This window comes from Petromyzon marinus, chromosome 55 (genome assembly GCF_048934315.1).
Source record: "Petromyzon marinus isolate PM22_M1 ecotype Great Lakes invasive population chromosome 55, UKy_Petmar_22M1.pri1.0, whole genome shotgun sequence".
NCBI classification, from domain to species: Eukaryota; Metazoa; Chordata; class Hyperoartia; order Petromyzontiformes; family Petromyzontidae; genus Petromyzon; species Petromyzon marinus.
The window spans coordinates 9,347,472-9,361,592 of NC_133721.1; the positions used below are offsets into that span (position 1 = coordinate 9,347,472).

At 47.0% G+C, this 14,121-nt stretch overlaps 1 protein-coding gene across 10 annotated transcripts in view; it reads left to right on the forward strand.

Moving 5' to 3' along the window:
• The window catches only part of LOC116954405 (mediator of RNA polymerase II transcription subunit 12-like protein), an 88,703-nt gene extending 74,652 nt beyond the window's left edge, over positions 1-14,051 (forward strand). For 4 of the 10 annotated variants that reach the window (XM_076052335.1, XM_076052326.1, XM_076052330.1 and 1 more), the window contains exons 38-44: positions 1,368-1,530; positions 2,425-2,681; positions 4,108-4,203; positions 5,590-5,954; positions 6,270-6,477; positions 8,031-8,108; positions 9,525-14,051. In XM_076052335.1, coding sequence (XP_075908450.1) covers positions 1,368-1,530; positions 2,425-2,681; positions 4,108-4,203; positions 5,590-5,954; positions 6,270-6,477; positions 8,031-8,108; positions 9,525-9,674 — 1,317 coding nt within the window. In that variant the 3' untranslated portion in view covers positions 9,675-14,051. The remainder of the gene's footprint in view (positions 1-1,367; positions 1,531-2,424; positions 2,682-4,107; positions 4,204-5,589; positions 5,955-6,269; positions 6,478-8,030; positions 8,109-9,524) is intronic. The other 6 variants (XM_076052332.1, XM_076052334.1, XM_076052333.1 and 3 more) reach the window with 6 other exon arrangements.
• The last annotated feature ends 70 nt before the right edge of the window (positions 14,052-14,121 follow it).

Genomic DNA, 14,121 nt, shown 5'->3' on the forward strand with positions numbered 1-14,121 from the left:
CATCGCAGGAGGGATTTTGTCCCACTCCTCTTTGCAGATCTCCAAGCCATTAAGGTTTCGAGGCTGACGTTTGGCAACTCGAACCTTCAGCTCCCTCCACAGATTTTCTATGGGATTAAGGTCTGGAGACTGGCTAGGCCACTCCAGGACCTTAATGTGCTTCTTCTTGAGCCACTCCTTTGTTGCCTTGGCCGTGTGTTTTGGGTCGTTGTCATGCTGGAATACCCATTCACGACACATTTTCAATGCCCTGGCTGAGGGAAGGAGGTTCTCACCCAAGATTTGACGGTGCATGGCCCCGTCCATCGTCCCTTTGATGCGGTGAAGTTGTCCTGTCCCCTTAGCAGAAAAAACACCCCCAAAGCATAATGTTTCCACCTCCATGTTTGACGGTGGGGATGGTGTTCTTGGGGTCATAGGCAGCATTCCTCCTTCTTCAAACACGGCGAGTTGAGTTGATGCCAAAGAGCTCCATTTTGGTCTCATCTGACCACAACACTTTCACCCAGTTGTCCTCTGAATCATTCAGATGTTCATTGGCAAACTTCAGATGGGCATTTATATGTGCTTTCTTGAGCAGGGGGACCTTGCGGGCACTGCAGGATTTCAGTCCTTCATGGTGTAGTGTGTTGCCAATTCTTTTCTTGGTGACTATGGTCCCAGCTGCCTTGAGATCATTGACAAGATCCTCCCGTGTAGTTCTGGGCTGATTCCTCACCGTTCTCATGATCATTGCAACTCCACGAGGTGAGATCTTGCATGAAGCCCCAGGCCGATGGAGATTGACAGTTCTTTTGTGTTTCTTCCATTTGCGAATAATCGCACCAACTGTTGTCACCTTCTCACCAAGCTGCTTGGCAATGGTCTTATAGCCCATTCCAGCCTTGTGTAGGTCTACAATCTTATCCCTGACATCCTTGGAGAGCTCTTTAGTCTTGGCCATGGTGGAGAGTTTGGAATCTGATTGATTGATTGCTTCTGTGGACAGGTGTCTTTTATACAGGTAACAAGCTGAGATTCGGAGCACTCCCTTTAAGAGTGTGCTCCTAATCTCAGCTCGTTACCTGTATAAAAGACACCTGGGAGCCAGAAATCTTTCTGATTGAGAGGCGGTCAAATACTTATTTTCCTCATTAAAATGCAAATCAATTTATAGCATTTTTGACATGCGTTTTTCTGGATTTTTTGTTATTCTGTCTCTCACTGTTCAAATAAACCTACCATTAATATTACAGACTGATCATTTCTTTGTCAGTGGGCAAACGTACAAAATCAGCAGGGGATCAAATACTTTTTTCCCCTCACTGTACAGTGTATACACACGCATGTCTCTAATATACTTTTTTGTTTTTTTTATCTTTCTTCAGGAGTACCCGCAGAACAGCTACAACCGAATGCCGCCATTCGGAACGATACCACCACCGCAGATGATGCACACCACACACCCGCCCTACCAGGGCCTCGGCTACACCACCATGAACCAGCCACTGCAGACCAATTACTACACTCCCAGCCAGCCGCTTGCACCAGGTAGGCCAAGACACTGGTTCCTGCTGCACACAGGTTCTGTGCTGACGCATTTGAAATGCTTTAAAAGAAAGCGACAGCTCAGGAATCCCGTATTGTTATTTTTTTTTTGCATTCGGCGGTGGTTTATTTTTTAGTGCTTTTTATAACTCGAGGTCTAAAGCGTTTATGCATGAGCTCATGTCCGTCTGGAATGGGGGGTTGGGGGAATTTGGTGGGTCGGCACACTATAACTCTCAAAGACGATCCAATGTGATTTTGAACTTTAGTTTAAAGTTGCGTTGCTTTTAGGTATTCACTCGATTGAAAACCGGGCAAATTGATCAAAGCGTTTACCAACAATTCGAGAATTTTCTTTTTGCAATTGCATTTTGCCCCTAACGCTACCCGTTTGCTTCCACTTTGTGAATTACACGTCCAAAGATTTAACGCACATTGGAAATCATAGGGCAATCTATTTTTTTTTAACTGGTCTTGCTACGGTTTGCTCACCCAACCAATTGGACAACGCTAAAAATCTAACACGCACGGATGCCGCAAATCACGAGTTTAGCGCTGTGTGTCTGTATATCCCTGGGGAGCCGTAGTGTAGCGGTTAGCGCACTGTGCTACGAACCCAATGACCCGGGTTTGATTCCCTGTCACGGCCTACACCAGTTACGATTACCTGAACCGCACCTGATGCGGTGTGTAAACAGCGCCACTTACGGGGGTGGGGGAGGCTAAAGGCGGCCGGGCGTGGTGTTTTTCCATCCACCTGTTCGAGTGTTCCTTTCGCCCCTCGTAGGCGCTCCTCACTTCACGGCATTTGCCCTAACAGCTTGCTGCAAGCTATGCGGTTCGTGGGGCACCTTTGTCTTTTGTGGCTACGTCCATCAACCCTCGTCTGCACCGCAGGCGGACCGCGGATAGACACGAGCCGGCCGTTCCCGGGCGCCAACACGAAGCAGCTGCTCACCGACATGCTGATGCGGCGAGGATCCCTTCCCCAGCCGCCAGGACCGGGCCCCGGCATGCCTCCCCACCAACAGCAGGCACAGGCACAGAACCAGCAACAGCAGCAGCAGCACCAGCAGCAGATGATGCACATGAAGATGATCCAGCGGCACACCTTAATGCGCCACCCGGCACAAATGAGGCCTTTTGCACAGGTGGTGCGTGCGTTTGCGTTTTTTAGGTTGTTTGGGTGTGTGCACGTGCGCGCGTGCGTGCGTGCGGACGCGTGCGTGTGTATGCGTGTGTGGACGCACGTGCACGTGTTTGCAAGTCTGTGTCTGTGCGCGCACGCTTCCGTGCGTGCTTGTGTGTGCGTGTGTGTGTTTTTGTGCCTTAAATGAGTACTTTGTGCAGTGTGTAAACTTCAGCACAAGGGAGACAAAGGCGGCCGGGCATGGTGTTGGCCACCCACTCCCTCTTGTGCCGTGCTGGCCTTCATAAGTGCTAACAGCACTAGCATCTACAGCCTTTTTTAAGTCTATACAGGGGGTATTTTTTTCTGTGTGTGTGCGTATATACACAAAGCAACTCGTGTAACACTTCATTGATGCCAGATATTTTATAACCGAAGCACTAAATCACGTAAAGCTGAAACTAATAGGGCGCATTACGCGGACGCGTGATTCGATCCTGTTCGCACCAATCCAAACGGCCACCTGCTGTTATTTTTCAATCACCAGCAGCCTTGTGTTTTTGCCTTGCGCGTTGTCGCGCAAATCAAATGGATTGGATGCCGGTCGCTCGGAGTCGCCACCTGGCCTCGGAATGGGAACGCTGCCGGTCCTAGCGCTGACTCCAGTCCGTGGTGCCTAACCACACCCAGTGGGTTTGACACAGTGGGTTGGAGACAACCCACTGGGTTTGTTAGGCGCTTGCAGCTTTAGCTGTTGCCGACCGGAGCTGATTAAGTGGGGCCAAATCTGTTGGGCAGCATTATGGAATACAAAGTTAATTTGAAAATTAAGAATATTTTTTTTTACGTGTAGGATCTCACGACCAAGATGATTCATAAATATTTTTTTTAGGTAAGATTATACCGTAGGAATATCAATTAAATATATTCCTCCACAACCCACCCGACCGAGTCAATCGAATCGAGTTGTCCCGTGGGCAAATATGCCAATTAATTTGGTTTATCGGCAAAACCGGAATTTTGCGGCTTTAAATTGCACTTTACTGGCTTACAGTTATCAATCTTCCGACACTCATTACATGTGAAGTGTTTCTTTTTTACATGTTGCATAAACGTTTGCGCTTGATCTGGTAAAACGAAATGAATTGCGCTGCGTTAGACTCACCATGGAGTGTACAACATCGTATATCTGACCGTCGCATATCCACGCTGACAAATTAAGTGTCTAAATCCAGTGCATGATTTGTGCACGATTTAGCTGTCATTTTCTACAGATGTTCACTTTATCCAACCTTTTTAAAATATAACTCTGCCTATACCTCAGACCTCAGCGATTCAGATATGCGACGTTCGACTAATGGTGAGTCCGTCGCTTTAATTGCATCGTGCTTTTGTCCAAAATAACGCTTGTGACGTTTGTGTGGCTTTGGCGCGTCTTTGTCTCCCGCTAGCAGGGCCAGGCGATGGGCCAGGGAGCCATCTACTCGCAGCCCGTACGGCAGCCTAACCCCCTCGCTCAGTACAGCGCAATGCAGCAGCCAGCTCAGGTTAGCCGCCCTTGCTTGACCTCCTCGGAGTGCACCGAGTGGAAATAAATTATTTGCAGGCTGTGTGTGTGCGTCGGGGCCGTATTGTACAATAGGCCACAGTTGGCACTGTGCCTATGGCCTATGGAAACAAGAAGGGCCTACGAAAATAATAATTTGACGCATTTTTGTTGTTTGTAAGATAAAAAATGTCACCAAGATATCTTCTTGAAAAAATATGTTTATATCGCAAGGATAGGCAACAGTGTATATACAAAGAGATAGAGTCATATTCTTGGTTCTTTGGGTAAAGTCACGTAGAAGGGAACCAATAAAATAATAAAACAAATATAAAACAATACAATTTTCACGACGTTTCGACTGCAACACAAGCGATCATCATCAGGTAGAGTCATGTCATTGTTAATTGTTTTTTTTTTTCATAAGGTGAGAGAAATTAACACTGGAGATTACATTTTCGAAAAATGTTCATGGCAAAATTAGCAAGAACATCTTCAAATTGTGTTTTTGGCACAGTCTCATTCTCAGTAGAGGGTTAGACGGAGCGTTATCACTAACCTTATCGCGAAACAGAAGTGCCTCGGGGCCTACAAGAACCTTAATCCGGCCCGTGCGTGCATGCGTAAATGATAAAGGCGTGTACGACAGAAGAGATTCAAATTCAACGTTTTGCACTGTTGGGTGTTTTCGACTTATGAGTTTGGTGCAATAATTAACGGATCTACTTGATGTCGTGTGACACCGCAGGAAGTGATGTCGTGAGTGACGTCACTTCCTCAGATGTAAAATTTTCAGATTACATTTTGTGTCGAGGTCCGATTGTTGGATCTTTCGTATTAAGCCAAAAGTGGGAAATGTCGTTGGGGCGTGGAGGGGCTGGATTAGGAGATCCGTTAAACATTTTAAAATTTGGGAAATAAATCAAATAAAAACGTTGCTCCCGAAGATCAAAATTTTTACAGCATACAAAGCAAAGCTGGCTTGTTGTTGACTTTGTCTTCATGCTCTATCATACAGTAACTTAATGTGGAATTGAATTGTGCATTCCAGAATTGGCTTGTGATTTTCAGTGCTTTTTGGATTTTTGAAATAATTTTCAACTACTGGTTTTGGGTGTGACTCGTAAAACGCCAACTATCTTCACTCCGAGGTCGATAAAATAACCTCCACTTTGTGTGGAAGGCAAAAGTGCTTGTCCTATAGGCAGACTCGCCCCCACCATAGGAATGCGGAATTTCCATCACTGGCTCGGGGTTGTGAACAAAAGTTCAGCAAGCTCTGCCTGAACGTGAATAGGAGCAGGGAAATTAGCTTGTCTGACTTATTTTGCCTTGCCGCATAGCGCTTGCCAATGTCTTTACACCTGCGTGACCTCCGGCTGCACAGGCAATGTCTCAGGGCTACGGCGCTTTCTCTGCGGGCGGCGGCGGCGGCGGCGGCAACGGAGGCGCGGGGGCCGCCGGCGCCAGCGGCGCCCCCATGGTCGTGAGTGGGCAGCACGGTTCGCAGACGGCGCTCCTGTCACCGGGCTACACGGGACAGCCCTACCAAGCGGGGCCCGCGCCAGGAGCCGGAATGGTGGACTCGCTGCGGCAGATCCAGCAGCAGCAGCAGCAGCAACAGCAGCAACAGCAGCAGCAACAACAGCAGCAGCAACAGCAGCAGCAGCAGCAACAGCAGCAGCAGCCTAGTGGCTACGTACACCAGCAGGCCCCGGCTGCTTACCCACGCAACCTACAGAACACACCCCGGTGAGGCCCTGTCCCGTGAGGCTGTGGTAGTGGAATTGGGTGAAAGCCACCGCTTGTTGACACGACTGCTATTTTTGGTGCCTTGCGTTTTTCATGAAATAACTCATTCGTGTCTGCCTTGGAAGACGTCTTGTCATCTCTGCCAGCCGAATGTTAAACGTGATGTAAATAGTGGCAGGATGCAACAATGTAAAACATCCACATTTAAGTTGCATGGAGTCCTCAAGTTCCTTTTGGCTGTGACCACACTTGTGTATTTACCTGCGTCTCTCATTGCACATTGCTTCCACACTCATTGTTTCATTGTCCTTGCAGACTTTCACATCAGCCCATGCAGCAGGGTGGAATGCTGTCGAGCATAGAGCAGGTGCCGACCGGCCCAATGCATTCTGGCATGGCGCAGATGACACCGGAGATGCGACACAGGATGCAACAGCAGCAGCAGCAGCAGCAACAGCAGCAGCAACAGCAGCAGCAGCAGCAACAACAACAGCAGCAACAGCAACAACAGAGGATCATACAGGTTATATATACACAAATGAATGTTTGGAACGCTCACAGTTGTGTATGTATGTTGAACGTCTTTCACACCGTACGTAGCCAACCGTGCTAATCGGAGGCGCGGGATATCTAGCAGTGTGCTTGCTGTCCTGTATTAGAGAGTGGCCCTGAAAGATTATATCTTTGTGCTACTGCAGCAATCTGGAACGCTCTTCTGATATTAGGAAGCCACTGGAGCTATGCACTTTAAAATCTTGATTGTAAACCAATTTAAAATTGCTTTTCGTGTTTAGTTTGTTGTCCTTCCCCCGGCACCTCCGATTAGCACGGTTGGCTACGTACGGCGCGAAAGAAGTTCAACGTCCACACGTGCATATCACGGACTTCTTTCTGAAAGCCACTTCAATCGACCTCTTCACACTCAAGGCACACCTAGTGTGTTCTGTCACTCGTCAAAATGAACAATTTTAATTCTCCACAGCTGGTAAATTTTACGAAAGTTAAAATCGAAACTTAACGCGGTGGGGTTGTTGTGCAGTCGTCGCCGCTTTGGAATTCTCAGACTTTTAAAACCATCACCTTGCTGCGCTTAGAGAACGCAGTTTAATCACAGGCAGCTGCCTGGGTCCAAGCCCATGTGATCTCGGTGGGCTTGGCCCCAGTGCTCTTGACTCCTGAGCAACTGACGGCTTAATGTTTATGGGTTGTGTGTATTTTCAATTATTGTTCTTAAGTGAGAGCATGCGCCGCACTATGAACCAAGCAACGCCAGTTTGATTTCCTGGCCCATGGCCGACATCGGTGACGATTATCTGAACCAGCCCTGGGCCTCCCCTAGGTTGACTATACCTTCAATGAGTAACTGTTGCTGAGTGTAAACATCAGCAGCGTGGAGACATATGCGACCGGGCTTGGCGTTTGCAATACCACCAGTTTGTGCGCCGTGCCGGCCTTCATTGGTGCTTGCTAACAGCACTTACCCCAACAGTCTATGTAGGCTGCATGGGGGATCTTTGTCTTTCGAGTTTTTGTACATTTAGAAGCGTGCGTTTAGATTATTTGGCCGCTATAAATTTCCACCTGATGGTGAGCCACTTCGTTGAGCTATTGTTTGTGGCGCGGTCGCTTCTGACAAAAAGCTATGCACAGTTCAGTGGGCACTTACCTGGTTAAAAAAATTAATTTAAAACGTGTTTTGTTTTTTTTCCCTTGAAATAGTTGAATAGTTTTGATTTAAAGCTTTCGTGACCGCAGTAATTCATATTCTTAGTTTTTTCGGTAAAGTCACGTTGAAGGGAAACAACAAAATAATAAAATATATATAAAACAATAAAAAAATTCTCACGACGTTTTTAAAAATAAAAATAAATTTATGCAAACCAACACACCTGAAGACGACCGTTTGAGTTATGGTCGAAACGTCGTGAGGATTTTTTATTGTTTTATATATTTTATTATTTTGTTGTTTCCCTTCAACGTGACTTTACCGAAAAAACTAAGAATATAGTTGAATAGTTCTTACCTTTTTTAAATGCCTCTCTGTGTGTGTGTTTGGCGTCGCTTGTGTGAGGACAGCTTCCGCAACAGCAGGCTCCCCAGCCGGCACAGCAGCCCCCCATGGGCATGCAGCCCATTCAGCAACAGCAAACAATGGTGAGAGTGGTGGACGGTCGACATGAGGGTTCAGCTTTTGCTTTCCGCCACCGCTGGTACAGTGCCAGCTTGCCCGCACCTGAACGTGTGACGGGTGATTGGGATTCATTGCGGCACAATAATGAAGTGGCGTGTTGCAGTGGGTTCCGCGCTCTGCGCTCGTTATCTGCTGACCCTGCTTTTCATTGCTGGACATCCGTGGAAAAAGAGCTTTACAGCTCTTCAGATTCATAGAATATGACTGCATATTCTGATTCGTTACCAGCAATGCTCTGAAAACATGAGCGATGCGTGACGTATGAACCGGCCTTAACCCCCCACTACCGGCCTTCACAAATCTCTATTGACCAGCGTGGTGAAGTATGGTCAAACAACCCCCATGACCAACATGGCGTGGGGAGGTGTTCGGTCAGCAGGGACTTATTATTATTAGGATTGACAAACGGCTGTACATTTTGTTTTTATTGTGTTAACTTAATATAAAAAATTTTGTTCGCTTGATAAAATGTGTTTTTAATAAGTAGTGTATTTCAACCTAGGGCTTTTACCCCCCTTTTCCACTGGCTCGTCCGAGCCATGCCAGCGCAGTGCCCTCACAGTAACCAGTGGTTTTCCCATCGGCTATTTGCCAAACCGAGCCGTAGCCAAACCGGTACACGTTGGCCTTACAAGACAATCTGAATCTTGCTCCGTGCCAAGCAAGGCCAGGGGCTCGGTCAATCGGGCGCCGCAGTGACGAGATGTTAACTGCCTCGCCTGGTATACAGGATGTCGTGGGTTCGATTCCGACAGTACAGTAGATCTCATTCAGTGCACAACCCTTGCTATATTTTTATATCATTTTTAATTTATTTATGCATTTATTTTTGTTCATGTATGCATTTTAGTAATAAGCAGTGTCTATATTATTTTAGACAACCCCATTAATGTATAATATGCCATATAAAATATCATTTTTTTATACTCTGGAACGGATGATTTCCTTTCCCTTTATTTCTTATGGGAAAAATTAGTTTGGTATATTCGTCATTTTCGGTATAAGTCATATCCTTCTGGAACGACTTAACGACGTTGACCGAGGTACCACTGTATTTCCACTTGATGACAAGCCGCCATTTCGTTCCGCTGTCATTTGGTGCCAGTTTGCTTCTGAAAACTCTCTTGGGCCTTATCTGGTCAAATAAAACAAAATAGTCGAGTTTAAATCGTTTTCATCGTCCGTTACGCAAGTCGGGTACACTCGAACGAGCGACGGCAGCATCCACGCTCTCGCGTTCTTGGGTTGTGCAGTGGGGACAACAACAACAACAACAAAAGAAGCAACGATCATCTAAAATAAAGGACCGTGTTCGTCCGACTGATTGACCAACCTGTTGCACTGTCCCGCACTCTCGCACCCAACGTCTGGATTTACAGCAAACACAACAGCAGCAGCAGACGGCTGCTCTGGTTCGCCAGCTGCAGAAGCAACTCTCAAGTGAGTCACTCGCCCGACAAACCAGCGGTCAGAAACTCATACGTGCGCACGCACACACACACACGCATACATATGCTGCACGCAAATAACAGCAAATATGCCTTTATGCCTGTCTGATATGTTTGCTATGAACCAGAACATATATATATATATGCGTGTAAAAGAGAGTTGCTTGTTAGGGACACAGATGAGGGAATGGAGGTGGGTTGAAGGTGTCCTGAGCTTTAACAGCAAGTTACTTTTATTGTTGAGAAGGCTAAGGGAGGAGGTGGGATTGAGACGAGGCGGAGAGACGGTGAAACGAGAAGGGCCATGGAGATGCCACCGGCGTCGGGTAGGAGGAGTAGAGGGAGACCGAGGGTGGGAGATGGGAGGATGCAGTGGAACGAGATGTATGTATGATTAATTTATTTTCGCACCGACCGTACGTGTAGCCAATTAGCACGGTTGGGTACGTACGCTGCAAACGAAGTTCAACATACATCCAGCCGCGCTAATCGGAGGTGCCGGCGAAGGACAACAAACTAGAGACGCTGAGTAATTTCGAAAGAAGTTAGTTTTTAATTTAGATTTAAAAGTGCATAGGGTCTAGTGGCTTCCTCATATCAGAAGGAAGAGCGTTCCAGACGGCCGCGGAAGTGCTTCTGAAAACGCGCGATGCGGTGTTGACCGTCTTTGTTCAGCGGTTAGCCAAAAGCCACTGCAAGGATGGCTCCAGGGTTTGTCTGGATTACAGAGAGAGGAGGCAGAATAAAACACAGTGGGGAATGTTAGCGTATGAGCAGAGAGAGAGAGATACATGTACAAATTTATGTATTTGGCCATAGAGAGTTTCAATCGATATTTATTAATTTTTTACCGTCTCTTTTTTGGTCATGTCACACTTGCATGAAATGTTTGCATTTTTTCTGTTTTTCCTGTCATGTGATTTTGATTTGCCATTAACATATTTTTATGACGCCCTTTTGATCTGAATTGTCACTCACTCATCTGCTCGCCGCTCTCTTCGCGATCCCACATTGAACAATACACCTTAAAATAGACAAACATGTAAATATATCAAAGAATGTGTTTTTTCATGTATATATGTAAAAGCTATTGTGGTGTATGAAATTGTACACCACAGATTTCGAATGCTACATTGTTTAAAATAAATGAGCTATATTGGCCACTGTATAGAATGTTAAATTTGCAGGATGTGGCCGGCTGGTTCAGAGGTAAGGGCCGCTGAGCACCGCAGAGAACCTGGGTTCGAATCCAGGTTTCGACCACTGCCTGTAATTAAACCGGGTTCTCTCAAGTGTAGTGAGTTGATGGTCTCAGCCCGGTCACCAGTGACTGCATACACACACACAAAAACCCATTACATTTGGTTTTGCACATAATTTAGCGAAATTCCACCTCTGCGAATTCAACATCGGGTTTGACTGTCATGTGCCCAAACGTTACTCCCATATGCAGAGCAGGTGGGGAAGCGCTGCCCCTCTTCCGCCTGGACCAGAGGTCACTTGAAAGGATCTTGGATTTAGCTCCGTGATATCCACTTCCGTGGGCGGTTCTCTTAACAGGAAGAGTTGCACTGCCTCTGAGAGAGTTGCGAGTGGATTCTTCCGTCTCGTGCCACGACACCGATAGCACAGTCACGTGAAAACTCGGGGGGGGGGGGGGGGGGGAAGGGGGCGGGTGTAGCGGAATTCCAAAATAATTTAAGAGAGTTTGTTTTAACTACTTTTTTTTCCCATCCATTTCCACTCCCATTTCCATTGTTAATGGTTGGCAGATCACTGCCCTTTTGATGTCCCCTTTGGTTGGTACCGGCCAGATATTTGTGCTAAATGAAATTTGTATTTTATATATATATCTATACATAAAAAAGTATGCTTCATCTAGTGGGGCGCGCTGTGCACCCAGCTGAGCAGCCAAACGCTTCGAAGGGAGCGTTTTGTTTCCATTGCATTGTGATGTCAACTTTTTTCCTGGAAACAGAATCGGTTGCATGTAAATTAAATATAACACGCAAGCATACGACTCGGGAGCAAGGCTGTGTGTGTATGTCCGAAGTGTGCTTGTATCAGAAGTGTCCCTTTTGCCCCCCCCCACCCCCCCCCCCAACAGTATAATAATGTCAGCATGTTTTACTTATGTCAGAACTGTGCTTATATAGGCTTCCTTATAGTCTAGCTCTGCTTGATGTTAAATGTATCGAATTGGCCAGAAAGGCCTCTGGAATTATGAGTGGCTCGTAGTTAGAAAGTTACGAGTTAAAATCCTGGTTGGAGGGGAGTTGATTCGGCCTATCATCCCTCTGGAGTTGCTAAAAATGAATACCACTTTGTGAGGAAGTCTCTAGTGGTTGTCCTATGGGTAGACTTGCCCCCACCATAGGAATGTGGAATTTCCACCACTGGCTCAGGGGCTGTAAGCAGGAGGAAGTATCTTAGGGCTTGTTAATATTGTTTTCAATGTAATAACATAACAGAATTATATATTATTTGAAATTTCTACATTCGTGCAAAAAAAAACCTGAACGGTGATGACACGCCGCCATGCTGGGGTGCACCTCTAGATTGTTCACTGATTGCTCTTGCCTCTGTCTGTGTGTTTACACCCCCGCCACCGCCACTGGCCCTGCCGTGACCCCTTCGTGCTGGTGACACGTTTGCAGATACACAGCAGCACCAGTACGGGCATGGACCTGGACCTGCACCTTTTTAGCGGACAATCGTGCGACTCGGAAAAAAAAAACGAAAGCGCGCAGCGAAAAAAAAAAAGAGCCGGCCCGCTAAACGGGGCGGGGGGGGGGGGGGGTGGTTGGGGGGGACGAAAAGAAGGCCGCTTAATATTAGCGGCTCCTCTGCTCGAAGCTGAAGAGTGAAAAAGGACGGAGGGGAAAAAGCGATGGAGAAATCAGGGCTGGCAAACAGAATCTCCTCCCCCCCCCTCTGCTTGCCTTTCCAGGGGGGGGGCCTCCCCCGGCCTCTGGCTGCTGTTTTGATTCGAAAACTGTTCGTGGGTTTCAGTGGCGATTTTATTTCACAGCGACGGGGTTGGGGAGCCGGGGGGGTCGTTGGTGGGTGATGGCGGCGGCGGCGGCCGGGGAGGTGGTGGAAGATTTAATTTAGTTTAACTTGATTAAAAACAGCACGACGATGGTGGGGGAAGCGTGGCTTTGCTTGATGAGACGTAGTCTTAAAAAGAAAAGACTTGAGGCCTCCCCCCCCTCCGCCCCGCCGCCTCCTCGCCCCCCCCCCCTGCTCTCCGTTGCACTCATACTTGACGACGCGTGTGCTTTATGCAACTGTGAGTAAAAAAAAACTAAAAATAATGATTGAAGGGTCAAACTTGCATCCTTTTTGTAAAGCTTTATCAATGCAGAAAGATGCGATGCCTCCTGCCCCACCCCCCCCCCCCCCCCCCAATCTTGGGGGCGGTGGGGGGAGGGCACCACGTAAGGTAAGTATTTGCCTTGAAGCCGTACAAAGTCTGTAACAGTTATCGTATGAGAAAACGCGTGCACACACACACACACTTACACGAATCTTTAAGTAGAGTAAGAAAATATATATATATAACAATGGTGCATTGTTACAAGTTGTAAAACGATATTTAAGGTTCCCATTGTGAGTTAACGTTTTAATGTGAATAACCCAGAACGTTTTTAAAGACTTTCCACAGAAGAGGGATGTGAATCATAGCGCATTGTACTACTACAGGGACTCCCCTACTTACGAACACTCGACTTAGGAACTTTCAGAGATACTAACAAACCCATCCATATTTCATGTAGATGCCACATGAAGAACCAGTGGCATCAACATCTGCAGAACATGAAAACCAGTGGCATCTACAGGAGATGATACAACCTTGAAAGGCATTCCCCGTGTTTAGTGTACACGCCGTACAACACGTGTGGAATCGACGGGAGTAAAGTTGGACTTGCGAAACAAATCGACTTGCGAACAGACCTCTGGAACCTAACTCGTTCGTAAGTAGAGGAGTCGCTGTACTGCAAACTTGAATAATTGTTGCTCGCGTCACTCGTCCCAACCTTACACCCACCCCCCATTTAGCCCTTTCACCCCCCTCCCTCCCACCCTGAGCAGAGAAGAAACTCTTGAAAGTGCTTTGTATAGAAGTGTATGTGCGTATTGCCTACTTGTGATGGATTGATTCTAGGTGCCCACTTGCCCCCCTCCCCTCTGTGTCGTGTGCGTCGCCGGTCTGGGTGAGCGATTCGGGCAGAGGTCTCCTTTACTTTTGACCAAAGTGGCATCAACGCGGGCCAAAAGGGGCTGTAATGCCACCCATTATCACTCTTCGGAGGAAGATTTAAAAACTTAAAAAAACACACACAAATCTGTATAATGATGTTATTCTGTTATAGGAAGAATCCTATCCTCCTAGCCGATGTATTCATAGAACCGAAGCTCTTTGCCTATTGTAATAAACGCGTTGCGTGTAACAAACCTCCCACCGTCACACTTGTCGCTCTGTCTGTGTAGAGCTTTTGTTAACGCATGAAACGGTTCTCGCTCG